This window comes from Salvelinus fontinalis, chromosome 37 (assembly GCF_029448725.1).
Source record: "Salvelinus fontinalis isolate EN_2023a chromosome 37, ASM2944872v1, whole genome shotgun sequence".
Taxonomy (NCBI): domain Eukaryota; kingdom Metazoa; phylum Chordata; class Actinopteri; order Salmoniformes; family Salmonidae; genus Salvelinus; species Salvelinus fontinalis.
The window spans coordinates 13,788,010-13,814,262 of NC_074701.1; the positions used below are offsets into that span (position 1 = coordinate 13,788,010).

The window sequence follows — 26,253 nt, forward strand, 5'->3', positions numbered from 1 at the left end:
GTAGAGTCTTTAGTTGGGTTCCAGAACGAATGATTTCCCTCTTTGGTTAGCTAGCACGGTAGCATTGCTGCGCCAGAAAGCGTTTCTTCAAAAAATTCTTCCGTCGTTTCACATCTAAAGTCCAGAATAAATTGCAATAATATAATTAAAGTATATTGAAAAAACCTACTTTAGGATGATTTTGTGACATGTAGCAAATAATATCGTAGTCAGGCATCATATTCAACGTTATCTACCTTGTTCCAGAAGCCGAGATCAAATTATCCTTCGCGCCCGGATTTTTATTTTAACTGCGCAGGTCTCACAAGAAGTTCTGTTATTCAGTCCAGGGACGAGATATTCGACTCCTTTCAATTCTCACTTCCGCATTACAGTCTGACGAACGCCTCTGACGTGTTAATATGGTCCCAAGTCAAATGGCCTTTTATAGAGAAGGTCTTAAAGAGACACATCGCATTTTGGGAAACTCAATTCGGCTGGGAAAATGGCTGTAAAAATATTTCTGTTCGACTTAGAGAAACAATTCAAACCTTTTTAGAAACTACAGACTGTTATCTATCCAACAGTAGTAAATATATGCATATTGGAAAATAAAAAGTTTCTTAGGAGGCCGTTTGAAAATGTGCACACATTTTCCAGTTTTTTCAATATTCAGCGTGCAGCCCAAACAGGTTAATGATGTCCCTCAACACTCCCACTGAATGAGGCTCCTCCCCATTTGTCTTTCGTAAAATCCATTGTACAGTTCCAACCCCACCGACCACCAGCGTCTCCTCAGGCGCTACCTGTGAGAGTTCCTGTCTAAGACACCCAAATAGAACTCCCCTATCTCTCACTGTGGTAGGCGCATAAACATTTATAAAGACAAAACCCATGTTGTTAATTTCAGCTTCTACAACAAGCAGCCTACCCCTACACACCTCCTTTGAGGAGCAAATTTTTACAGACAGACCCGGTACAAAAAGGACTGCCACCCCTGCACTAAAATTTGTCCCATGGCTCAACACACTTGCCCCTTTCCAACTGAGCCCCCAATCGACTTCATTCACCACATCACTATGCGTCTCCTGCAGAAACAACACCTGTACTTTTTTTGTTTTACATATTCACCCAACACACTCCTCTTTCCCGCATCTCTGGCGCCATTTATATTGAGCGAGCCTACCTACAGAGTCTCCATAAGAAGGGTGAAAAGCCAGCAAAGAAAGAGACCAATAGCAAAGCTCAAAAAGCCCCAGTGCCAGAAAGAAACTATACATCTAAACAATGTCTGAAGGTCGACCCTTATGCACTGTTGTGAGCCACTTCCTCAACCTAAACCGTTTCCTGGGTGAGAGGACACCATGCCCCTCATTTTTCATAGCATGTTGTGCTGATCTTACAAACTTTCTCAGATCAGAAAAAAAAGCCTCAAGATGAACTTTTTCCCCCTTGGTCTCATTCAGGAACCTTGTCAGTTCTCTCAACGTCTACTTTGACCCTTCTGCTTGACTGGCTGTCAGCTCCGGACCCATTGAAGAGGAGTCTGAAAAAAATAACTCCTCATCGTCCTCTTCCTCAGACTCACTTTCCTCCTCATCTCCATCTCCCATCCTGACCACCTGCCCTTCCTCTCTCGTAAGGGCCTCTCCCCCAGCACCAGGCAAAGGTTCCATGGTGCCTTTGACCACACCCTTTTCCTTTTCTGCTTGATACCCTCCTCCTCCCCCCTAATCTCTTACACTTCCCCACTATACTCTCCTCATCCACTAACATAACCTGACTAGACCCAGCCTTCATCTATACCACCCTCCATAGCATGACTAGGCCCAGCCTCATCTACACCACCATCCATAGCATGACTTGGCCCAGCCTCAGCTACCCCACCATCTCTAGCCTGACTAGACCCAGCCTCCACTACACCACCATCCATAGCATGACTAGACCCAGCCTCAGCTACCCCACCATCTCTAGCCTGACTAGACCCAGCCTCCACTACACCACCATCCATAGAATGACTAGACCCAGCCTCAGCTACACCACCATCCATAGAATGACTAGACCCAGCCTAGTCTACACCACCATCCTTGGCATGACTAGGCCCAGCCTCTGCTGTCTGCATCTCATTGCCCCCTGCACGTTGACCTCGATTTCCCCCACTGGCGCTTGTGCCCTCACCTTGTCTACGGCCTTTATGTGGGCACGCAAAGCTCTTATGCCCCAAATCCCCACACTCAAAACCCCATAGACAATCTGTGCTAGCAAACCCTGCGTAGAGCCCCTCCCCATGCTTCACTTTAAACGCACGTTTAGTTGTTGCTCATTGTTATTCAGAAACATAAACACTTGCCTCCAGAATGAAACAACGTGCTTAACGGCATCTGCCTGAAAACCTGCCGACAGTACACGAAACCCACTAACAAACTACCCAAAACCACTCAGCTCTTTCCTGATTTGATCATCCGTAATAAATGGAGGCAAATTTTCAACTACCACCCTTGTCGAAGGGGTAGAAAGAGGTGAAATTGGCACCAACACACCCCTTACAAATATTCCACTAGCAATTAGCCTACCAACCAAATTTGCTCTTTTCATGAACACAACCACAGCATTGTTCATTCTAGAAGCGGAATGTATAAATTCAGCTCCTACCTGTTCACCGACTGCAAGCAGAACCTCCTCCACTTTAACTCCATTCTCAGGAACACACCTGAATCCATGCTGTATCGACAGCGTCTCCTCAGCGCTAGGCTGAGAAGCCATCGCGCACACCACACCTTCCATACCCCAGGAAACTAACTCTGTCCTCTTCCACCCTAACTTTGAAAAAACCTGTGGATACCGCTAAAACTAATAATGCATTAACCCTCCACCATAGAAAATAAAATTGAAAGAAAAGACCAAGGACAGAATCAAGAAAGTTAGTTAGGACAGAACCCTCAAACTTCAAAAACTCCCAGCATGCACTGCGAGAGAGAGAGAGAGAGAGACAGACGCATTGACGGGCAGGAGGGCGGGCGGATACATAGACAAATTGAGTCAGTTGTTTAGGCCAGTGGTTGGGAACAGGAAAGATCAATGTGGGATCTGTAGAGGAGTTGGCACCGACAGACATGATGGTGAGAGGAGGCTCAGGCATCACTATGCCCTCAGAGACAATATATCACAAGGAATCAAATTAGGCCTTTTTACATAAAGAGACATTTGAACAAGGAAAGGGACTTTGTCAAGACAATGTCTTGAAGTTTATTCATTCTAACATGTATTTTATGGGCAATTCAACAAGAGCTTTTCCATGCGAAAGCTGATCAGGTATGCAGTGGGTTTCATAATCCAGGTATCATGAGCAGTGTATAAAACCTCACAGGTGGTCATGTACGCTTATTGCAAGTTGTACAATGCATTATAACTGCAGCATAATGCATTATTCCTGCAGGCTATGAAGTGTTACCCTTTTTTCCGGGAATAGAAACAATCCCTAGTCCCTACTACACTCTTACATGTTGCCTACTCAGATGTAATGTCCCTGACACTTATTAATAAGTGCTTTGACGAGGATGACTACATCACATGGAGGTGAGATCAAATGTCCAATGATGGCATCATTACACAAGCAGGTTAAAGGGGGATGTGCTACTTGAAGACTCTCTTGTACGTGTACACACAGACACACACACACACACACACCTGTACAGCTCTTCTGATGGCCCATACCATATAGTAGTAAAGTATATATTTTTTCACTGAGTATAAATTGACATTGCTTGCCCACTCAAAAGTTGCTGAATCGGCCTACATGCTCTCCTGTCATGACTTTGGTATATTTGGTACTCTGCCCAGTGTCCACTCATGTGAAAAGGCCATTCTTCTGCACTGGCCTGCGCTGAGTTTAGCATCATGGGAATGACTGCCAACACTGTCATACCAGCTCAATTCCCATGAGAAAACATTTGAGTTGAACCAAATAAAACGAACGGAAGGGAGTAGGGTCATTTGAGATAACATGTTGAAAGAAAGACAGCGACGTAGCTATGAAACTGTCATTTTTTAACCTACAGCCTAATAAGTCAGGATGAGAGAGGACAGGAGAGTGTGCTGGGGAGGGAATCTGTACCAAAGAGCAGTCTCTGAGCACACTCTCATGGACAGACGTCAAAGGTCGTGTTGCCACCTAGTGGACAATTGGAATTTCACTCAGCAAATGTCCCTCAGTTTGTTTTATATGTCCTACTTGCACTTCAGTAATATTATAAAAAAGTGGATGAATGCACACATCTTTTTTTAAATACAAGGTAGATTATGGTATTATGCTTGATTTCATATCAAGAATAAACATGATAAATTAGAATACAGGATAGACATTTTCAATGAACATCATTTTCAATGGAATCAATCCCATTGACACGCATAATGCTTGAATTCTTGTGACTCAGTGAGCACTTTGTCACTTTCCGTCTGCCTTGAGTAAATCTTGTAGTCCGTGACCTTTTGTGACCTTACGTGACCTGAGAAGATACTTGAGGAAAGCCATAGCCAGGTAAATGTAGAGGTGGGTGGGAATGGCATGTGATGTCACGGCTAGACACGGTGGGAAAAGCAACAGGTAGCTCAATGTATGCTAGCGTTCCTGACTGTAGCATCACAGACCACACCTGTGAAGATGGCCCAGGTTAAGTCACCAGTGGATGGTGTCAAGAGTCAGCAGCAGCGTGCAGAGATGTACTCTGATATTACCATCGTCAGCTCCAGCGCAGGTTAGTCAAAATGGTATTTTCTGTCAAAATTCTATTGTATCAGTCAAAATTGTATGCTGAAGTTACGTTATTAATAACAAATCATTCACGGTTGTAGGCCTTTCATTTATATCTGCATGATTTAAGTGTAAATATCATGCGCCAATGCTGTATTATTAGTTAAATGTTTTCATTCAAATATTTATATGAAAATGGACTGAAAAATGTAAGTCCTTTATATTTCTAGACTTTGAGGAAAATTATTGAAAGAATAAAAAACAAACAAAAATGTAAAATATAAAATACTATTTTGGCCAGTTCCCTGTTCCTTATGTCTGTTCGCCATCCAGCGTAATGTGAACAGCCAGTCAACTATGTCAACCAATTTTACAAATTAGTCACTGTTAGCTATTGTTAACTTAATCTTGGTCAAATCCCCATGTCTCTGGTATCTCTTTCTCACGAGATTGAATTTGGTCAGCAAAGCCTCGTGGCTATTAGGTTGCTCGAGGTTGATGGGAAAGATAAAGTCATGTAATCCCTATTTTTTTAAAGGACATTCATCAGTGAAATGTGTCCTTACAAATGTGGGCGACTTCCTATGTGTTGAAAGTGAAACACAAGTAGGTCTATAGGCCTGGCCAGCCTGCCTCATGAAACGTGAACTAGAGAGTAATCAAGAAACTCAGCCACAATTTACTGTTCAATTCAAAGTCCTCACCCACTCAACCTATTCTTATCCCGCCTACAGATGTGGGCAGCCCAGCCAGAAAAGGCCCATTTGACAGTATGGCCCTAGGGCTCAGCAGACGTGGGAGAGCCTACCCATCCCCAGCGCGCAGGCGCCATCGCACCACCTTCAGTCGCAAGCAGCTGGACCAGCTGGAGATAGCGTTTGGACAGAACCACTACCCCGACATCTACTGCCGTGAGGAACTAGCGCGGCTCACTAAACTCAATGAGGCACGCATACAGGTCAGTGGGCTCGGGCCTATTTATCAGTCCACAGGGATTTTTTGTTTTTTTTTATCCTGGGTGGGAAAGTTGATAATACTTGCGATGTCTAACTCAAACAGTTTTCATTTACAAAGGAAAGGCCGTGACATACTTATTATCCATTGTCCTATAAAATGGTTAAATCTCAAATTCAACCCAGTTAAGACTGATTTCTTATTGTATTTCACAGGTATGGTTCCAAAATCGCCGTGCCAAATACCGCAGGCAGGAGCGTGCGTCTCAGAAGCTCTTGCCAATGGCCATGATGCCAGGGCACGGGGCACTGTTGGGCAGCATGTGTGTTCAGTCCACAGGGTTGACCCGTCAGTACTACCCTCACTCCCTGGCTCACCATATCCCCCGGTTCCCCTCTATGCTGCCCTCAGGTGGTTACTCCCACCACCCAGGCTCAGCCAGCCAGTGTTCCTGCCCCACAGTGCCACCAGAGCCACAACCCCCCCGCCAGCACGAGGAGTGGTACAGCCCGCTACGGAACATTGGAGCCCCACCCAGCAACCTGGCCACGCCTGTGTTCTCCCTGACCTCCATGTCTGCTCTAGACCATGGCTCTCACTGGAACTAGTGAAAGAGTAACTTCTACGTCGAGAAGTAGACAAGCTCTTATAGGCTGTGTCTCGAAGAACTAACAGTTATTCATTGCACCTTAGATTAGATTACAAAATACCGTTTTTTGTATCTATGCAGTGATAGCTAGTAACTAAAGAACAGGAAGAATTTAGAGAATAGTGAGAATGACTTAACTCCTTCTCCCATTGAATACCTGACATTGCATGTTTTCTGTGACTAGCAGATTAAAGTTCAGGGTAGCCTAACTGAGAGAAAGACATTTGTGGGTAATCTTGAATTATCCATGCAGATTGTCTGAAATATATACTATACATCTTTCTCCTAACAATGCCTTTTGTATTTTCACAGTAAATAAAGTAGTGTGTATTGGGAGTGATTTGTTTGTTTAAATGTTAAAGTGATGCTGGAAAGGGTTTGTATAATTTCAGCCAGTAGATTTGAAAGTAGCATTCACAAGTCAAAACAGGTCCCCACAATTGTGTACAACGTCATCAATTTCATACAGTGCCTTCAGAAAGTATTCACACCCCTTGACTTTTTCAAATTTTGCTGTGTTACAGCCTGAATTTAAAATGGATTAAATGTAGATTTTTTTTGTCACTGGCCTACACGCAATACCGTATAATGTCATAGTGGAATTATGTTTTAAGATATTCTGACAAATTTGTTCAAAGTGAAAAGCTGAAAAGTTTTGAGTCAATAAGCATTCAACCTCTGTTATGGCAAGCCTAAATAAGTTCAGGAGTAAGAATGTGCTTAACAAGTCACATAATGAGTTGCATGGACTCTTTGTCCGGAATACTAAGTGTTATGCTTGGGGCATATACAACACATTACTGAGTACCACTCTCCATATTTTCAAGCATAGTGGTGGCTGCATCATATTATGGGTATGCTTGTAATCGTTAAGGACTGGGGAGTTTTTCAGGATAAAAAATAAATGGAATGGAGCTAAGCACAGGCCAAATCTAGAGGGAAATCTGGTTTCCAGACAATGAGAGATGCATTCCCCTTTCAGCAAGACAATAACCTAATACACAAGGCCAAATCTACACCTGAGTTGCTTACCAAGGAGACAGAGTATGTTCTTGAGTGGCCGAGTTAGTTTTGACTTAAAGGGATACTTTAGGATTTTGGCAATGATGCCCTTTACCTACTTCCCCAGAGTCAAATTAACCATTTTTATCTCTGCGCGAGGTTTGAAGGAAGGTGCTAGCGGAATTGCTAACTAGCGTTAGCGCAATGACTGGAAGTCTATGGGTATCTGCTTATTATCATAACCTACACCTCAGACAGATCTGCACTAACATGCACTCAAAAAGGCAACAGTATGTGAATGCCACTTTGAGACCTTTTCAACATAAAACGACATCAGAGAAGACATTCATATATTTGTTTATTGCAGCATATTACAAAGACAACACAGTTGCATGTGTCTACTAATCTTGTCATTTTATAGATTTTATTAACACATTTCTATTCTAATAACCTGTATTCACCGAACAACCGTCACTGAATTACAAAATTAGAACTCTTTTGTAACAAATAAAGTTTCAGTATTCATTTAGAAGTATTATAAATGGGTTGAATATAGACCTGGGCCTTATAGTATAAAGACCTGGTAACCTAATGATCTGTAACTGTTTGACAGCGATGGAGCTCATTTGGAAAGAATCGAGTGTGGTGTAACTACACATAATGTAACATCATTAGTTCAATAGGCCACTAACATTTATAGCAACATAACCCTGCATTCTACTTATAGCACATCTGTAAAATGAAGTTAACCCTTCAGTATTGCTGTCACCCAGAGGTCTCACTGTGCTAGAAGTCAAAGTGAATCCAGTGATGAAGAAAACACAATGCACAGCACAACACATCTTCTGTATTACATTCAAATTCTGTTTATCTCAAGTATCAAGCCCTGCTGTAAGCGAAATTGTGCATTCAGGTAGGTGGGTAACAGACTTTGTAAGGGATGTAAAGTATGTGTGGATCAGCAGAACAATTATTTGTGATTGACTGTGTTTGACCAGAACCAAACCCGTACCAAGTGTGGCTTTTATGTTACCCGAGTCACATTCAATACGAACAAATGAGAGAAAGCGTTTTTGAAAACAAGAATGAGCATACTTGTAGGACTAGCCCAGGTATTACCGCCTCCGTTTCTAAACACTGTCTTCTATTTTGTTCCAACTGAAAGCAGCCCCGTTCATGGCTTGTTTCTGAGCATCAGACAAATCCTCCAAACCTGCTTTGCCATTCCCACACTCCCACATACTCTGTGGTACAGTATACTGCATCCGGGCTGTAACATTCCCACTATGAGTAATAGTACAAGAATGGTGCAGTAATAGTAAAGGCCACTCTTAAAGTTAAGGACCACAGGCAGTTGTCATTAATGGTCTAACTTGATTGGATGCATAAATATCAAAACCTTTGGTCCATAATCCTAGATTTTAGACAGCAAAGCAGCACTTAGGTAAATACCTGCACAATAATTTCATTCTTACATGACTGAACTAGTTTAGTTGCTACCATACAGCAGACAAATTTGGCAGTTTAATAATTACAGTAATAATTGAATAATCTACTGTATATATCAGGGCTGGGCAAACCTTTCAATTCGGCCCACAGGAGTTTTGAGTAAAACCCTTTTATTTTTGTTTTGGGGGACGAGGGTTAAAAACTCCAGGTCACACTTGAACGTCTAAAACTAGATAGAAAGTATGTAGAAATGATAACGGACCTAAATAGTTTCAAATTACTGCCCTTTTTCTGACCCGCAAATAGGTTTTGACAAACAAACAAAAAACAAAAAAAATCGGTCAAAACAAATCTGTGCAACCCTCCGTTGAATTTCGAAAAATCCCAATGTGGCCCTCAAGTCAAGAAGTTCGCCCACCTCTGGTATACATGCTGTTTGGACGGATGAAGGATAGTGATAGCCCCACAGAGAGCGTGAGACATGCACACTGGCTCAGGTAAATTAAAGTGGTGTGGTGGAGAAAGTGGTGTGGTTGTGTGCAGTGCACGGAGCCAGACCCCAGCAGTTAGGCACCGTCTCTCCTCTACTCCAGGGACCTGGCAAACTCAGCGTAGTCTATGTATCCGTCGTTATTTTTGTCATTGTCCCTCAGAACATCATCTATAAGGCTTGTGAGGTCCTCCTCTTTCATAGGCTGGCTATCCTCTCCTTTTTCCTGCAGAAAATGTGGAAACATGGAAGTGCACGTGTGAATAAAGTACATACAGTATGTGGCATCATTGGCTGATAATATCATTTTTTATATATTATGTTTTTCCTTTCACACATACCTCTTTGTGTACATGAGTGATGGCTGTGGCCAACTCCAGCCCATCCAGTAAGTTGTTGCCATCATAGTCGTGCATCTTAAAGTAGTGCAACTGCAGCTCCTGCGGCGACATATCCGCCTCCGGCTTGTCAATCACACCTTCCAGATGCTCCATGATGTGTCTTAGAGGACATAGGAGAGACACTGCTCAGAGCATTAACCATGCACACACTGTCAGCCAAATGATAGGTAAAGCTTGGAATAGAGCAAACTATTTAGATAGATAGATAGATAGATAGATAGATAGATAGATAGATAGATAGATAGATAGATAGATAGATAGATAGATAGATAGTATATCTATCTATCTATCTATCTGTACTTGTCCAATAAGAAACGTTTGCTTCTTCTTCTGTTGCAAAGCATTTAAGAGCGGAGTATCCTAATGAACACAACCCTTTACTCACTCTCTGTCATGGACCATGTTCTTGTCCAGGTGCATGTTAGGACGGTGACTCTCCGGTGGGTGTTCGTGGGCTGCCTGCTCATGTGAACGAACAGACAGCAGAAAGCAGGAGACCAGGAGTAGCCAGCCCGACACCACGCTCCTCCTGCTACTCACTCTTAACACCATTCTGGGCTGTACAGTAACTACACAGATACAGACACAGACAGAGAGCGTGAGCAAGGGACATACTTTTAACAACAAAGTTAATCAAAGCTGAATAATATGAACAATGGTTGCAAGCAAGGTGAAGGCACAGAACAGCCAGTGTCACTCGTCACTGAATGGCAAGAGCTTTCACTAGAAATAGGTGATCCATCTATGAACCCTAATGTTAACTTTTGGAAACACATTCATGGCAGAAGAATCAGAAGATTGATCAAATGGAATTGAATTATTTTCAGGCAATCATAGCTTCAATGTTTTCAATGATATGTTATTATATGTACAGTTCAGAATACAATCTAGCTAGTGATGTTGTTGATAGACACATAGCTGGCTAAAGTTAATTATACTTGCACCTAGTTGGTTTAAGGACAGCAGTTAGTTTAGCAAGATCATTAATATGGTGATAACAAGCACACCGTAATGGATCTGCAGCGATATGAAGGATTAAAATGCATACTCACCAGTTGACAAACAGACTTGGAATAGTTCGTTTGTAGATTAACTATTTGTATTTTCTTCAACCTTTTTGGGCATTGCTGTGAACCGTAGTCACCTTTCAACTCACGGACACGACAGCTAAATTCTGATTGGATATCGGCATTTTGCGTCAGAGATTTGAAGGCGTGCAGTTGCAAAACCCAGACACCTGTGCAAAACAGGAATGTGAATGCCGTTGTTAACTGGGTATTTGGTTGAATTTGATAAGTAAACACATCTGACAAGCAAATGTCAACCTGTCATAGGGAAAATGAAGCCACCAAATCTATTTTCCGAAGATTTGAGGTTGGATTAGCTATAGAAAACTAATCGCTTGTCACTTGACCTAAACATCCGTTTGCTGTGTAGCTAGTCAAGTTTTCGAGCTGTCGTTTTCCAATGTTTTTGTGAAAGATCGATTTATCAGCTATGCCAGCAAAAATGTGTTCTACCATCATGTCAAGGTATATTAAATACTGTATTGTATTATTGACAAATGGTCGTTAAGATAATTGTTTGCCCCGCCCCTATATCCCAAATAAGGCACTCGCCAATTAAATGTATACATTTTTGTATTCAGTTTGTACATGTAAAGTGTTACGTTCTTTACCAATAGTTTTTCAACAGCTGAGACCATCATAGTCACGCGTTACCATACAACGCTGAAATGTCTGAGCAGACCATATGGCAGGTGTAGGCCTAGCTACCTTTAGCCACAAAACCTGAAAGTCGGGCAATGAAAATAGTTGACAATTGACCTTTTAAATACAGTCGCCTATTTAGGATTTATTGAGGGATTGGACTGCGGTAAAACACTGCGGTAAAATCCTGAATAATAACTTGCCACCTGTGTGTCTCTTAGATCCACAGTTTGAACTTTACTGTTTTATCTATACCCTCTGCGCTGATCCTAGGAATTGATCTAGTTAGGGAAAGCTTTTGAAGGGAAATCTAGGACAAAAGGCACTTCAAAGCAAACCGTTTTCAGCAGCCTATAGGCTAGCTAATGTGTTGCCTCTACCGTATTACAATGTAGCGTAAAGAAAATAATACTTCTACAAGCATTGATTTTTTACAAAAATATTTGAGGCGTGTAGACCTATTGTATGCAAACTAAATACACGCGTAATAGGGTAGAGTCGACTACAAGGAGTTATTATAAATTGACTGGCTATAAAGCAATCATAAGCTACTTCATTAAATAGTTATTATGAAAAATAAACAAATCTGAATCTACAAAGGTACACACAACGGGTTCACACACATCTCCCAATCTCATCCTCAAACTGAAGCACCTGTCCTACAGTAGCCTCTGAGTGTGTATACAACTCTTTAACAGCATTGCTTTTTTCATTGTGTGTGCATTGACTGATTGGTATTTAAGAATAAATGGTGATTACATAATATTTTGATATGTCCACCCAAAATGTTAATGAGGAGGGACGTTCGGGCAGCCGCACATGCTCATAGATGGCATTACACTTTATTCATGATTTGTTTTGTTAGTCCGCAGTTACTCCCCGGGTATCAGGGGAGTACGGTCACCGAGACAAATCGGGATCTAGAGCGGGCATGGCATCCAACAGGGTCTCTTTCTCGCAATACCGTCTGGAAGCGGAGATCGACCGCTACAGAGCAGAGTGCCAGTGGGACAAGATACCCACTATCGTAGAGCAACTCGTGGCCGTCCGATTTCACGAAGACGGTGAGTGATAACTACCTGTTGGATTCTGGAATAGGTTTCTTTTTTCAGAGTAAGTTTTTGTCACATGTCCAGACAGGGACGGCAATAGTTCCGCATGAGTTGGACTTTGTACTCTGCAAGTAAGCGCAATGTCATGCGCCTACTCTGCAAACAATGAAAACGAACAGCTTTAGGTATGCCCAAACTGCAGTAGCTTACAATTCGAACACACTACATAATCACCTTACACCTCCTAATGGACAATGTTTAAAACATAGAACATATTGTAGTGAACATGTATTAACTGATTGTCACTATCACTGTCATTTGTTCTATTATTTCCCATGTATTATAACACACCACTCAAGCACATTCACCAGGAGTGCAGTCTATATACTCAAACCTACTGTGTACTCAGTCTGAAGTGGGTCGCCAAATGTAGCTACTCCCCTCACCTCATGTAGTTAAAGTAAACATGGGGTAAGGTGACATGGCTCATGACCTTGCTTGCGTGTCACTGTTATTGTGTTAATAACCAAATCTATATGTCATTTGATCAGCCGGATGGAATTCCCACTGCCCACCTGAGACTGTTTTCACCATGCCTGCAGGTGTACAGAACTGCTAAATGTGTTATGCTAGAGTGTGTAGAATTCAAGTCATCCCTAGCTGGTCTGCTGTTAAAGTCTGTCTTGATGTTGACAGTTTGCCCGTAGTTTTACCATTCTTGATTTCGTAACAACACTGTGCCTAGTTGTTCAAATCAAATAAAAAAAATGTGTTCACGTCCTTAGCAGATGTTATTGCGGGTGTAGCGAAATGCTTGTGTTCCTAGCTCCAACAGTGCAGTAATATCTATCAATTCACAACAATACACACAACCTAAAAGTAATAGAATGGAATTTAGAAATATATAAATATTTGATCGAGCAATGTCGGAGTGGCATTGACTAAAATACAGTAGAATAGAATACAGTATATACATTTGAGATGAGTAAAGCAGTATGTAAACATTATTTAAATATTATTAAAGTGACTAGTGTTCCATTATTAAAGTGGCCAGTGATTCCAAGTCTATGTATATTGGGCAGCAGCCTCTAAGGTGCAGGGTTGCGTAACCGGGTGGAAGGCGGCTAGTGATGGCCCCACCAAAAATCTGGTCTAATAATGTAAGAAATAACACACAAAAAAACAAAATACTGCAAAGTTGTTTTGCTGCTAGAAACAGAGCTGCCATATCTGTCGGCGCCGACTACAAGTTGCAATTCAAGACAAGGGGGAAATCACGATCAGTCTCTGACCAGGACGTTTTGAGATCAGAACAGCGTGTTGAAGATAATGTAGCTTTATTCAGATGCCCTGTAGAAGATTTGTTATTCTCCTGAAGAATTTATTCACCACATGAACATTCCACGTTTCTGCTATATTGTAGTTAATGTTTTATAGAGCAGAATTATTTGTGTTATGAATTATGACAGCATATTCTTTACTTTGTAGGCCGTCATTGAAAATAAGAATTTGTTCTTAACTGACTTGCCTAGTAAAATAAAGTTTAAATACAAATACAAAATAAATACTGTACATCACGAGAGTTGGGTAGGTTACTTTCTAAATGTAATCTGTTACTAGTTACCTGTCCAAAATTGTAATCAGTAATATAACTTTTCACAGTAAAGTAATCTGATAACTTTCCATTACTTTTGGATTACTTTCCCCTTAAGAGGTATTAGAAGACAAAAATTATCCATCAAACACTTTTGGTGTGTCATCATAGTAGTCTCTGACTTGTGGTCAGATTCGCTCAGGTGGAACAACTTAAAATTGTGCCTTTTTTCAATGCTGAATTGAATATCATTGAAAAAACAAAAAGGTGTCAATGTATTTTTTCACAAACATCATTTGTGAATATAAAAGTAATCCAAGAAGTAATCATACATTTTTTCAAAAGTATCTGTCATCTGATTACAATATGCTTGCTGGTAACGTAACTGATTACAGTTACCGTTTTTTGTAATCGGATTATATGTAACTGATTTACATGTAATCAGTTCATCCCAAACCCTGTACATCACATTAAACATTCTCCAGCCCCTATCCTCCCTTTCAGTGACAAACCTTGACTGGGCCAGTCTCATAAGCATGAGGTGCTACAGTATGTCAGAGATGCCAGGACATAAACTCCAGTCACAGACTTGGCGTCAGAACACACCACCAGAGACAGGAGAGGAGTGAGAGCTGGACCAAACAGGAAGGCTCTAATACAGAATGTGTATGCAATCACCATGCAATCACCATCCAGTGACTTCAGTTTTAGGCTCCCCTGGTGTATTTTTCTCCCTTCTCTCAGGGGCTTGTGGGAAATGATGCTATGATGGATTGGGCTGGGTTTATTTTGTGTCCCAAAGCAGCTGACCCCTGACCCTGGACTCCCACTCTGCACTCAGCCCACCAACCCCTTCACTACTCTGAATTCTGTCCTATTTCCCTGTGCCCTCCTCCAGATGACTACGGGACGCTGTTATTGGCAGAGGCCCTGCTGGAGGAGTGTCTACAGGACAACCTGAGTCTGTTACGCAATGCTACACCTTTGACGGACATCAACCAGCCCAAACTGTCCCGGTCAAAGGGCTACCTCAACTCCATCCTGAGCAGGGGGCTCCTGGGGGTCAGTCTGAGCATCTCCCCTCTGTGTCACCTCCCTCTACATCTTACTTCCTCCTATTCTACTTAGCTTTCTATCTTGTTAACTTGTTTCACCAAGTTTCCAATCAGTCTATTCTTTATACAGTGCATTAGGGAAGTATTCAGACTCCTTGACTTTTTCCACATTTTGATACGTTACAATCTTATTCTAAAATGGATCATATTGTTTTTTTACTCATCAATTTACACACAATAGCCCATAATGACAAATCATAAACAGGTTGTTAAGAAATACTGAAATATTACATTTACATAAGTATTCAGACCCTTTACTCAGTACTTTATTGAAGCACCTTTGACAGCGTTTACAGCCTTGTGTCTTCTTGGGTATGACACTACAAGCTTGGCACACCTGTATTTCGGGACTCTGCAGATCCTCTCAACCTCTGTCAGGTTGGATGGGGAGCGATGCTGCACAGCTATTTTCAGGTTTCTCCAGAGATGTTCGATCGGGCTCTGGCTGGGCCAACCAAGGACATTCAGAGACTTGTTCCAAGGCCACTCCTTTCTTTGTCTTGGCTGTGTGCTTAGTGTCGTTATCCTGTTGGAAGGTGAACCTTGGCCCCAGTCTGAGGTCCTTTGCGCTCTGGAGCAGGTTTTCATCAAGGATCTCTCTATACTTTGCTTCGTTCATCTTTCCCCTGATCCTGACTAGTCCCCCAGTCCCTGTCACTGAAAAACATCCCCACAACATGATGCTGCCACCACCATGCTTCACCGTAGGGATGGTGCCAGGTTTCCTCCATACGTGACGCTTGGCATTCAGGCCAAAGAGATCAATGTTGGTTTCATCAGACCAGAGAATCTTGTTTCTCATGGTCTGACAGTCCTTTAGGTGCCTTTTGGCAAACTCCAAGCGGGCTGTCATGTGCCTTTTACCTAGGAGTGGCTTCCGTCTGGCCACTGAACCATAAAGGCCTGGTTGGTGGAGTGCTGCAGAGATGGTTGTCCTTCTGGAAGGTTCTCCCATCTCCACAGAGGAACTCTGGAGCGCCCTCAGAGTGACCATCGGGTTCTTGGTCACCTCCCTGACCAAGGCCCTTCTCCCCTGATTGCTCAGTTTGGCCGGGCAGCCAGCTCTAGGAAGAGTCTTGGTGGTTCCAAACTTCTTCCATTTAAGAAAGATGGAGGCCACTGTGTCCTTGGGGACCTTCAATGCTACAGAAATGTTTTGGTACCCTTCCCCAGATCTGCGTCTCGACACAATTCTGTCTCGGAGCACTAGGGACAATTCCTTCGACCTCATGGCTTGATTTTTGCTCTGACATGCTCCGTCAACTGTGGGACCTTATATAGACAGGTGTGTGCCTTTCCAAATCATGTCCAATCAATTGAACTTACCACAGGTAAAGATGATCAATGGAAACAGGATGCACTTGAGCTCAATTTCAAGTCTCATAGCAAAAGGTCTGAATACTTATGTAAATAAGTTATTTCTAATTTGTATCTTTTATAAATGACAAAAAAACACAAAAAAACTGTTTTTGCTCTGTCATTATAGGGTATTGGTTGCAGATTGACAAGGATTCTTTTTTATTTTTTTATCAGTTTTAGTATAAGGCTGTAATGTAACAAAATGTGGGAAAAGGAAAGGGTTCTGAATACTTTCCGAATGCATTGTATACAGTATGTACCTGTTTTCTCTGTGTCTCCCTTCACTTAGCCTCTCGTAACAGTGTGTCTCTCTTTCTGTATGTCCGCACACAGCCCAGGCACCTGAACGAGGCTCTTCTCCTGATGGCCAAAATACACTATGTCCAGGGCGATTACCGTGACGCCCAGGGCATGTGTGCAAGGGTGGGCATAGACGAGCTGACTGGGGACGAGCAGCCCGTCTACCACCTGCGTCTGCTCGCAGAGGCCTTTGTCATCAAAGGTACCGATCCTTTCATAAGCAAATACTGGGTGGTATGATATATTGAAAACACATAATCTTTAACCTGTGTGGTATTTAGTTATGGAAATTTTTTAGAAGACAGACTAAACATTCTGTGTTACCTGAAATGTTGACCTGAATATGACCTATATCAGGGATGGGCAACTTTGATGAGGGTGGGGGCCACAAAAAGCTGAACTCATCATTATTACTTAAGCAGTAATGCCCAAGGGGGTGTGGTATATGGCCAATATACCACAGGTAAGGGCTGTTCTTAAGGAGTGCCTGGATACAGCCCTTAGCCATGGTATATTGGCCATATACCAAACCCTGTGGTGCCTTATGGCTATTATAAGCTGGTTACCAACTTAAATTATTATACCGTGGTATACGGTATGATATACCACGGCTGTCAGCCAATTGATCCGAGGGCCTTCAAAATTGTGCGGCCTGCAGGCTGCCAGTTGCCCATCCATGACCTATACTAAGATGAACACTCAATGCACAAACTAAAGGAAGGACCAGGGCCCATTTTCATAAAGCATCTGAGTAGGAGTGCTGATCTAGGATCAGGTCCCCCCTCTGTCCATTCATTATAATCTAAATAGCAAAACTGATCCTAGATCAACACACCTATTATGAGGCGCTTTAAAGTTACAACCCCAGAGCTACAAATGATGATGATTTCAATCAGGTATCCTCTGGTTTTAGTCTCCGTCTGTACAGTGTAATGATTACATGGATCTCAAATATGATTTGAATACTGGCATTACTCTCTCTCCGACGATTTAGACAAAGAGACAGCCAAAGCCTGCAGACTAGCACGTTTCCCTGAAAAACACTCAAGTTGAACAGCACTGTGCATAAATGTACTTAATGATCTATTTCCTAATCCCCATGGTATGAGTTATATATAGGCCTGTGATGACTATAACCGTGTATGGGTTTAGAAGTCGCCCTTTCTAGGATGTCTGAATACAATCATTAGAATGAAATATGCCTGGAAAGCCTTTGCTTGATTAGAGCCTTTGCTTGATTAGAGAGATCAGTATCTCAGGTATGTTGATATGAATGTAGTGAAATCTTTACTCCAAAGGCACGAACAGACCAGTAAGATTGTCGAGTGTCTACCGGCCGAGAGTACTTAGCACCTCTGAACAGAGTGCCGGCAGGAGGACCCTATAACAGACCGATCCGTCAGCGAGCGAACAAATGGCAAATGAACGGCCCCCTACTGTACAGGCCGACAATCGGTCTGGTGAGTTCTCTCCTTTAGGCTGTGAAAGAAAGGAAGCCTTGGCCATGTGTTCATTTACATGAGGGAGGAAATGTGACTTGACACATTGCTATGCATTGATTGTTATGTGTGTGTGTCTTTGTGTCTGTTCGTTCTTCCACCCCAATCACTTCCTGGTTTTAGACTTCTCTTGGAAGTGATTACAAATCAAATGGGAACTTACTCAGAATTGAGTCCATGTAATGCAGTAAAGTTGTCTCTAGGGAACCATCTATATATAGTTGGACTGGAACTATGAGTTCTGTTAGGCAGAGTTTCCACATGAACACGCGCACAGACACACATAGTGAAACAGAGGGCGTAGTCAATTGTCACACACAACACACTGCTTGTCCATGTCTGGATAATTGTGTTCGAGAAGCGTCACTCATCACCATCATGAGATGCTTTACATTCAAACAGTCATAGCTTCCTGGCCGATGACACGTTAACGTCATCACAGTGTCTGCTGCTTCGATTGAAGGGAAGAATTCATGAAGCAGCCTTGTTGATGTCTTTCACTGAATAAACCATAATGGACTATAAGTAATGTTAGTAGAATAATACTAGAGTCAAGCCAATATGCTTAGAGAGAAGATCTGATGGGAATCACTCAGCTATGTACAGGGCTTGACATTGCATAGTTTCTCAACATCCTTCCAAGGTTTCCATTATATTGTTTTGGGAATGTTATGAGATAGGAATATTTGTTAGATGAGGTCTTGTCTATTGGCAGCTGCTCCTTATTTGATTAAGGCTGTTGTCTGGCCGTGTCCACCCTGCCTCCCTGCAATCCTAGAGGTCTCGTCTCACTCTATTTATTTATACTAATAACCATACTCATCCTCCCATACACTCATTGTCTCGAACTGACAAATTATCCATACAAAACAAGCCGGCGTCTTCCTACAAGCAACACTGCTATTTGTTTTCTGTGTCAAATTTCTTTCTTTCTTTCTTTCTCTCTTTCTTTCTTTCTTTCTTTCTTTCTTTCTTTCTTTCTTTCTTTCTTTATCCCTCTGTATCTCTCTGTATTTCTCTCTCCCCTGTCTCAGGGCTGTCCCTGGACCACCAGGCAGTGTCAGCTGCCTCCCGTGTCCGTCTGTCTGAGCGAGAGGAGGAATGTCTGTCCTGTTACCTGAGGGCCTGTGACACCGCTCTCGTTTACCTGCAAGAGCTCGATAAGGTGCGTGTGTCCGTGTGTTTTTGCGTGTTCTTTTTTTTATTACCCCCAATGCAGATAATACATGTTATTTCATGATACAAAGCAGCACATAACTACTTGGTGTACGTGTTTACCAACTGAAGTTGTTACTGTGTTGGCAGATGGTGGTCACCCCTAGTTCTAAAGTAGGTAAGACCAGTTTGGCCACTCCACCACTGGACATTGACCTGGGCTTCTTCCAGCAGGCGGCGCTACAGAGTGCGTACCTGTGTCTGCTACATAGGGGGTGAGTAAATGGTCCGGTAGAGCAGTCAGAGATGGTGGAAGCTTCGCCTCTTCCTGTCTGGCGCAGTGTGTTGTGATTTCAGCAACAGCAAGTGACACTTTTGTTTTTGACCAGTAGGTTTCAGTATTGCACCTCAGATAGGACAGAGTTATTGTTTGTAGTGGCGCGATTGAGCTCCGGTGCGCCACTCATTTATACATAGACTGACTAACAAGGCCCGAGGCACTGAACACCCTGTCTGTCTGTCCATCTGTTTTGTCTGTCTGCATGTCTCCGTCTGTTTTGTCTGTCTGTCTGTCAGTCACCTGGCCCAGGGAGCCCACCAGCTGCGCAGGGTCCTCGGGGTGGTGGAGTCTCGAGGCTCCCAGAGCTTCAGGAAGGTGAGGAGGGCTCACATTGTCACCTAGTTAGCAGGATGAATCACTGACTGTCTATATGTATTTTATCTTTACGGCCTGGAGGTTTCCCTGACAACGCGACTTGACTAAGTCAGGAAACAGTCCTGGCCCTAGTTGTGCCCTAGTTATATTTTACGGCGTTATATGGCATGTTTACTTAATGTGTCTCATAGGCTGCAGCGCGGAAGCTGGCTGAGGTGCTGCTGAGCTCGGTGAGTGAGGACAGCTACTGGGCCCCCATGTCCCTCCCACCCTCCGCCTGGCTGCAGAGAGAAGGGAACGCCGGCACGAAGGATGCCATCTACCCCTCCTCCAAACCACCTCAGCGCTACAGTACTGACAGGTCTGTAGCTCTCCTCTCTTCTTCTTTTCCTTCCTCTCTTTCTTTCCCTCCGTCTCTCGCCCCTCTTTCTTTTCTGTTCATGTGTAATTGCGTTATTCCGCTGATATTGCCCAATCCCCTTGATCATTTAGCTTCACCACTGGCTTGAGAGATCAGCTCACATTCCCATACAGGGAGTTTGTGTGTGACCCTGCTGAACCGTTGAACCTTAAATAGTCCCAGAGCTTCGACAAGACAGACCTTCCTAGAGGCCCAGACGTCCACTATTCCGGTCATACAAAACCCACATGTGGAACATGACTTGATCTCACCAGTCTCACTCCTATTGGCTAGGAACTCTGTGGACTCATGTTTCCTGTGTGGAGTTTTAGAGGCTTTGTCAGGGACTTACCTTTGGCTGTTCCAGCGTATCGCATATAGTCAGATCTTATTGGTATGCGCCATCCTCAGAGGGTATCAAATGCTGCGCCCCAAACGACATGCGTGAGTGAGAACACAAGAGCAGGAATGGAGAATGCACTCCGAGAAATCAAGTGCTGTTGTTGTATGCCCGATTCGTTGTCACGGGTTCCTTCTTTAGAAGTGCCCTGATAGTGTCTTGTAATTGTATCTTTAGTCGGTACATCAGAGGCTCAGCAGTCAAGATCGAAGGAGAGAGAGAGAGAGAGTGAGATGGTGAAACTGATGGGTGGGAAGACTGGGGAAGGTGCCAGAGAAAAAAGAGAGGGACCAAGGAAAGGGGGAAAACATGTACACGGGTGCTTACACATTTTGTGCACGTGTGTGTGAGAGACACCCGAGAGAGCGGCGTGCTGTGATACTGTAGGGGGGGTCAGAGGGTTGTGTTACACCACCAGCAGGTGAAGTGGAAACGGGACACTCCCCGTGGTCTAGCCAACAGAATGGGGCTGTTGCGTTACTCGTCACTTCCTGCTCCTATTTCCTGTGTCTCCTCGCAGTGTCTTCTGTCCCCAGGACGTGGTCGAGGAGGCAGTCCTCCTGCTGCTCATCACAGAATCCATGGTGAGACATTGCTTTTAAAAAGGCTTGACAGGTGTAAGGCTAGCTTTCACTTGTCCCGTCAATACAGGTAAAGGAAAGGACACTAGCAGATTAAAGGCACTTCATAGGCCTACTATTGCAACAGCCTTGTGTTGAATCTGATCCTGAATCTGTACTCTTCCCCCTATAGGCCAGCGGAGACGCAGTCATCAGCCGAGCGCCCGACCATAAGGAGGCGCAGGAGACCAGTCTGCAGGACGCCACCTCTGTCTACGACCTGCTGAGCATCGGCATGGCCAGGAGGGGGCAGTATGCCATGCTGTCTGAGGTGAGCCCGCTTCGTAAAACACTGGAGGCTAAAGGGAGGATAGGAGATACTTCAACAGAACCAGCTCTACACTGTGAAGGGAAAGCCCTTGCCTGACAACTGTATAATGCCCCCTGTTGTGTCATATACTTTCAAGCAGGGTTTTGTGCTCTCTCTCTCTCTCTCTCTCTCTCTCTCTCTCTCTCTCTCTCTCTCTCTCTCTCTCTCTCTCTCTCTTATTCTCTCTCTTATTCTCTCTCTCTTATTCTCTCTCTTATTCTCTCTCTCTCTCTCTCTCTCTCTCTCTCTCTCTCTCTCTCTCTCTCTCTCTCTCTTATTCTCTCTGTCTCTCTCTTATTCTCTCTGTCTCTCTGGCTTACCCAGTCTTCTCTCTATTTGCATTCAGGTTGGCAGCCATTTTTCTCCAGGTGAATGAGAGTGAGCACTGGCAAACAGGTGAACCCTCTCACGTGTGGGGCCATGCCGGGCGCCACTAGGCTAGCTAACAATAGACGCCGGTTATGTCTGTCTGCCTGGCTAACGTCCTCCCTCTCATAGGTGTCGCAGTGTGGGCCGCTAGTTAGAGCTCTTTAAATTAACCCCAAACCCTCAACCTTCAACCTCACTCTCCTTCAACACCGTGTGTTGATACGTCTGCCCTGCGAGCTGAAATGCGTGTGTGCGTGCGTGTCTTGTGTGCATGCACGTATGTGTGTGTTCTCCAGTGCCTGGAGCGGGCCATGAAGTTCTCGTTTAATGAGTTCCACCTCTGGCACCAGTTGGGCCTGTCACTCATGGCGTGTGGGAAGGTGAGCTCATCTTCATATCTTTTCACACATTCCCCACCATGCACACGCACAGACACACACACACACACTTTCTATCCTACTGTAATCTGGCACCGCTACGTGCTCGCAATCATATAGGATCACTCATCCTCTAAATGTTGCTGTGATGTTGCGTGTGCGATAGCGTGACTGAGCGAGCGCTCGTTGGGCGATGGTGAGTAGTGTGACACAGATAGAAAGTTCTGGAATCCTCTGAGTGAAACAGGAGAATTGATCTTCTCCTTTGCCTGGCTGCCTGCAGGACGAGGTGACTCTGGAGATCAATGGAGAACTCTGGAAATAGGCTGCTCCCTATAAGGATGGGGGGGGGGCTCAGTGTCGTCAGATCCGCTTCTATTTAGGGCCAGCCGTGTGTCTGATAGTGTTTGTAGTGCATTGATGAATGGCCTATATGAGTCCGTATCTGTGTTACTCTATATGGATAGTAAATGTGTGTGTGATCTATACTCCTGTTATATCACTAGACTACAGTATGAGAGTGTGTGTGTTTAAGCATGAATATGTGAGTGTGAGTGTGTGTGTCTGTGTTATACAGGGTGTGGGCGCCGTGTCTGTGCTCAAGGAGTGTGCCAGGATGAGACCCGAGGACCCCTCATTGCCCATGTTGGCTGCCAAAGTCTGCATCGGCCAGCTGCACTGGGTGAATGACACACACACACTTTCTATTTCACGATACATTTACACTACATACCATGCATACCATCCATACAGGAAGTCTGTCACCATCCAGAATAGCTGGACCCATTATTACACAGCGACACTCCCTTCCCTCCACTGTGGTAGCCAGCCCAGTACTGGCTGTCCCGTTGATCCAGGAGGGGGGGGGGTAGTGTAGGATTAGGAGACGCGTGATGGCGTGTCACATCTGTCAGTACAACAGAGGAGCTAGAGATCAGGGGTGTCTAGAGAGACTAAGGCGCTTACAGCCTTAATCACAATAGGACACTATGGGACCATAGAGCAACGAATGACAATACATCTGGACCCAATAACCGACCATGGAGCCACACACTTGCACTGGAAAGTCTGTGAGTCTGGGACTTTTGGTAGTGATTCGAGGACCTTTGACTCCTAGTTGGTTGGAGGGGAGTGACCAATATATACATACATACAGTGGGGTCCAAAATGATTGGCACCCTCGATAAAGACGAACAAGAAGGACTGTATAAAATAAATAATATTGGGAACTGTTATACCTTTTATACTCATAATTATTGCTCAGAGAAAGAGATTTTGTTTCACAAGTATTATTATAATTTTTCCACAAAGAGACAGGGTTCAAAATTGTTTTACACCCCTGTTTTCGATACCTTTCCGAAGCTCAGCCTGCGAGGATAATGGCACTGAACCTTTTTCTAAAATGTTTCACGGAACTTTGTTGATAGCATCCGTATTCTGAGAAAGAGAGGGATCGAGAGAGAGGAGGAGGATGAAGAGGAGGGAGAGGAGAGCTAGAAAGAGAGAGGGAAGGGCTTATGGTAAGACTGGAGAGGGGGGATAGTCTAAGCAGCTTCCTGTTGTTCTGATGGCACCGTTTCAAAGGCATGTGACCGACCCCCCCGTCCCCCCCTCCCCATACCTTACACTGAGTGACACACTTTTAGCTCAGCCCTGCTCAGTCACACTGCAGCCTGGCCCTGTTTGAGGGGGGACTCATTTGTTAAGCATTAATTGATAGTGAGAAAAGCTCACTAAACGAGACAAACTGAACACGCCTTTAAACCCTTGAGCTCACAGTTGGTTCCATAGTAAGTACTTCAGCAGACGAGATACTGTGCTTCTAGACACCCATACTGCATCTGACTGTTATCTGTGTGTGTGGGATAGCTGGAGGAGGCAGAGGCCCTGTCTCAGAGTGTGGTGTCCATGGGAGAGGAGGCTGCAGAGTTTCTGCCCCGTGCGTACCTGACTGTGGGGCTGTGCTGCAGTCTGCAGGCCTCTGACGGTAAGAGACATCACTGCGAGCTGCTGTAGAGGCAGGATAGGTTTCCTGTCACAAACGGAGTCCCTTGTCCAGATACAGTGAGAAACCGCCACTTACAGAACCCACTGAACTCACTTGTCCTGACGATCCATAGTTTCCCCTCCTAATTCCCCATCCCCATCACTCTTTGCCGTATCTAATTCAGAGGTAGGAAGAGATGTATAGATGAATCTGAGGTGTTACTCACGAACAGTTAATGGTGCAAAAGACAGTAGAACTGTGCGAAAAAATACCATGAACCTCATTATAATCTACTATTAGAAAATGTCCACTAAAATGTCTTGTTTTCCACTAATGGATTTGTCCCTCTTTACCTAATCTCTCTCCAGCCACTCTGAAAGCTCAGCGGGATGAGTTCAACAGACGAGCGCTGCAAAATCTGCAAAAGTATGTACCAACTGCCAACCTCTCTCTGCCGGTCTAGGTTGGTCTTAACCTGTGTGTTTGTTTCTGTAGTTAGCGTGCGCTACAGTTTGTGTGTTTATTCTGCTTTGTCAGTGAGTGTGACCTCTCTTCTGCAGAGCCTATGCACTGGACCCCAATGATGCTAAGATCGCCCTCTACCTGTCGCTCCAGCTGGCTCTTGTACGGCAGGTCAGTCAGTACGGCCACACACGCACTCACCATTAGGGCTCGTCTTAGTTGTTCTCCACCTTGGATCTTATGCCTCTCTAGTCCTTGGGTTTCTGTTCTTCACTGTGGGTGTGTGTGTACAGGTGGCAGCTGCCATGGATCCCCTGCAGGTGGCTCTGTCTCTGCATCGGGACGACCTGCACTCCCTCCACCTGCTGACCCTGCTGCTCAGTGCCCAGAAACACCACCAACACGCCCTGGAAACCCTCACACTAGCCCTCAGTCAACACCCCGAGAACTTCAAGTAGGACCCCACTCTCTCCTGTATTATATGTGTGTGTCTGTCTGTCTGTCCATCTGTCTGTGTGTGTGTGAAACTAGATCCCGTGTGTGTCACCCATACGGGTGCTCTGGACCTTTCTGTGGGGATAGGGTGTCTTACCACGGACGGACACACACACACACACACACACACTGAAGGCTTTATTTAGACGTGCCAGACCGGGCATCTGCACTGCGCTGCGGAGACTACCCTCACACACCTTTACCCTTTTCACACTGCCGCACTGACGTTCCCATGTAGTTTGTTGTTGCAGTACTCCCTCTCCGTTTGAGAAGCAGAAAATATTATGCAGTAGTAAACATACACTGACGCACTGCATTATACTCACCATGCAATTGACCCGTGCCTCAGTGCCTCTTTCTATGAGAAGAATATGGATATTTGATAGCCACGTGCCATTTATAGTATGTTGCAGTATCTCCTCACCTGAGCGTCTGCAATAACCATCCAATACACGTGTTCTTCACAGAACAACCATTTGGGGTCAGTGTTGGTCTCTATGATCTCAAGAAGAGGCAGAGAGGGATACAGCGAAAATAGATAAGAGATGCATGAGTGGGATATAGAGAAAGGGAACTAAAGGGAGAAGTGGAGTCAAAGAAGGACAGAGAAAATCAAACATGCATTGATATTGTATTTGTGGCTTGTATAATGTATCATCTAAAGCGTATATTGTAGCGATCTCTCTACCGCATATACATATGCGCACACACACACACACAC

General features: G+C 44.1%; 3 protein-coding genes across 5 annotated transcripts in view; 2 read left to right on the forward strand and 1 right to left on the reverse strand.

Annotated features, from left to right (window-relative positions):
• Positions 1–672: 672 nt before the first annotated feature.
• prop1 (PROP paired-like homeobox 1) lies at positions 673–6,668 on the forward strand. Its single transcript, XM_055902029.1, has 3 exons — positions 673–4,733; positions 5,464–5,687; positions 5,899–6,668. Exons 1-3 carry the CDS (start codon positions 4,595–4,597, stop codon positions 6,289–6,291), a joined length of 756 nt encoding a protein of 251 aa, XP_055758004.1. The 5' UTR covers positions 673–4,594; the 3' UTR covers positions 6,292–6,668.
• A 1,007-nt stretch (positions 6,669–7,675) lies between these two features.
• mcfd2 (multiple coagulation factor deficiency 2, ER cargo receptor complex subunit) lies at positions 7,676–10,834 on the reverse strand. Its single transcript, XM_055902035.1, has 4 exons — positions 10,727–10,834; positions 10,060–10,243; positions 9,615–9,774; positions 7,676–9,499 (listed from the first exon to the last, which is right to left on the reverse strand). The coding sequence occupies exons 2-4, from the start codon at positions 10,224–10,226 to the stop codon at positions 9,368–9,370; spliced, it is 459 nt and encodes a 152-aa protein (XP_055758010.1). The 5' UTR covers positions 10,227–10,243; positions 10,727–10,834; the 3' UTR covers positions 7,676–9,367.
• A 142-nt stretch (positions 10,835–10,976) lies between these two features.
• LOC129836182 (tetratricopeptide repeat protein 7A-like) overlaps positions 10,977–26,253 on the forward strand; it is a 44,794-nt gene continuing 29,517 nt past the window's right edge. Inside the window, exons 1-16 of one of the 3 annotated variants that reach the window (XM_055902032.1) lie at positions 10,977–11,048; positions 12,249–12,447; positions 14,928–15,091; positions 16,837–17,005; positions 19,337–19,467; positions 19,608–19,732; positions 20,034–20,112; positions 20,304–20,473; positions 21,433–21,496; positions 21,666–21,803; positions 22,508–22,591; positions 23,166–23,270; positions 24,458–24,575; positions 24,944–25,001; positions 25,136–25,208; positions 25,331–25,491. In XM_055902032.1, the coding sequence (XP_055758007.1) occupies positions 10,992–11,048; positions 12,249–12,447; positions 14,928–15,091; positions 16,837–17,005; positions 19,337–19,467; positions 19,608–19,732; positions 20,034–20,112; positions 20,304–20,473; positions 21,433–21,496; positions 21,666–21,803; positions 22,508–22,591; positions 23,166–23,270; positions 24,458–24,575; positions 24,944–25,001; positions 25,136–25,208; positions 25,331–25,491 (1,895 nt within the window). In that variant the 5' untranslated portion in view covers positions 10,977–10,991. Of the gene's footprint in view, positions 11,049–12,167; positions 12,448–14,927; positions 15,092–16,836; positions 17,006–18,138; positions 18,264–19,336; positions 19,468–19,607; positions 19,733–20,033; positions 20,113–20,303; positions 20,474–21,432; positions 21,497–21,665; positions 21,804–22,507; positions 22,592–23,165; positions 23,271–24,457; positions 24,576–24,943; positions 25,002–25,135; positions 25,209–25,330; positions 25,492–26,253 lie in introns of those variants that run through there. The other 2 variants (XM_055902030.1, XM_055902031.1) reach the window with 2 other exon arrangements.